Here is a 903-nt window from a genome sequence, read left to right on the forward strand (position 1 = left end):
GTAGAAGGTCGTCATTAATATGTCCTATTTATATATATCATCCTCCAGCTGTAAGTCTAGTTGTAATTAATTCCTTCTGAAGTGTCCGAAACTAACGCGAGCGCTCTCCTCCGCAGGGTCGGCTGGGCAGCCTGGTCCGGAGCGGGGAAATGGAGCGGTGGCAGGAGGTGGTGCAGTACTTAGGGCTGCCCAACCCCCACCACACCCAGGCGCCGCACACGCCCATGGCCGCCCACAGTGCCTCGCCCACTCACGCTCATGGGCATGGACCCCCTCTCCACCACCCGCATGCCCTCTATCCTCCCCACGACGCCTCCACCGCCACGCCCGCGGCGCCCGTGCCCAGGGGCGTCCTCCTCAACAACGCCACGTTACCGCCGCCTATGTCAGACCCCATGAGTCACAACATCACATACACCAACAGTATGGGTAAGTATTCCTAGCTAACTTTGTGTGCATGCCCTGGTACAGTGTTTCCTTTCTGTGAGTCTACAAGGGCTTGTGGCAGTACATCCGATGCTGTAATTTCCCCGATTGTTTTTTTCTTACTCTTCGATCATTCTTGGGAACACTTTCCTCCTTCTTTCTCATTTTCTTCGATTTCGGCAGCTCCTGCATTTCTAAATATGGTTCGCCGCCGAGCAGGGGAGTCAGCCGCGCCTCTGGCCCGAGTGCGGTGGCGCCCTCGCTCTAACTACATGTCACCGCCGCGCGTATATTTCAATAATGTGCTCCTACTCTACATTTTGGGATAATTTGCCATAATATTGCGGTTGCGGATATTATTATGACATACGTGAACTTATTAGGGCTGGGAACTGTCTGCCTCACCGTGTGTCTCTGCTGTCGGCGATACAGTGACAAGGCGGGTAATTGGCGCCCGGTGCAGTGCGCCCACCAACA

At 54.8% G+C, this 903-nt stretch overlaps 1 protein-coding gene across 1 annotated transcript in view; it reads left to right on the top strand.

The window, feature by feature from the left end:
* Positions 1-116: 116 nt before the first annotated feature.
* The window catches only part of LOC119588170, a gene marked incomplete at its 5' end in the record, with an annotated part of 23,637 nt that continues 22,850 nt past the window's right edge, over positions 117-903 (top strand). The window contains 1 exon segment of the mRNA XM_037936874.1: positions 117-429. Coding sequence (XP_037792802.1) covers positions 117-429 — 313 coding nt within the window.

The sequence above is a fragment of the Penaeus monodon genome, chromosome 23, assembly GCF_015228065.2.
Source record: "Penaeus monodon isolate SGIC_2016 chromosome 23, NSTDA_Pmon_1, whole genome shotgun sequence".
Taxonomy (NCBI): domain Eukaryota; kingdom Metazoa; phylum Arthropoda; class Malacostraca; order Decapoda; family Penaeidae; genus Penaeus; species Penaeus monodon.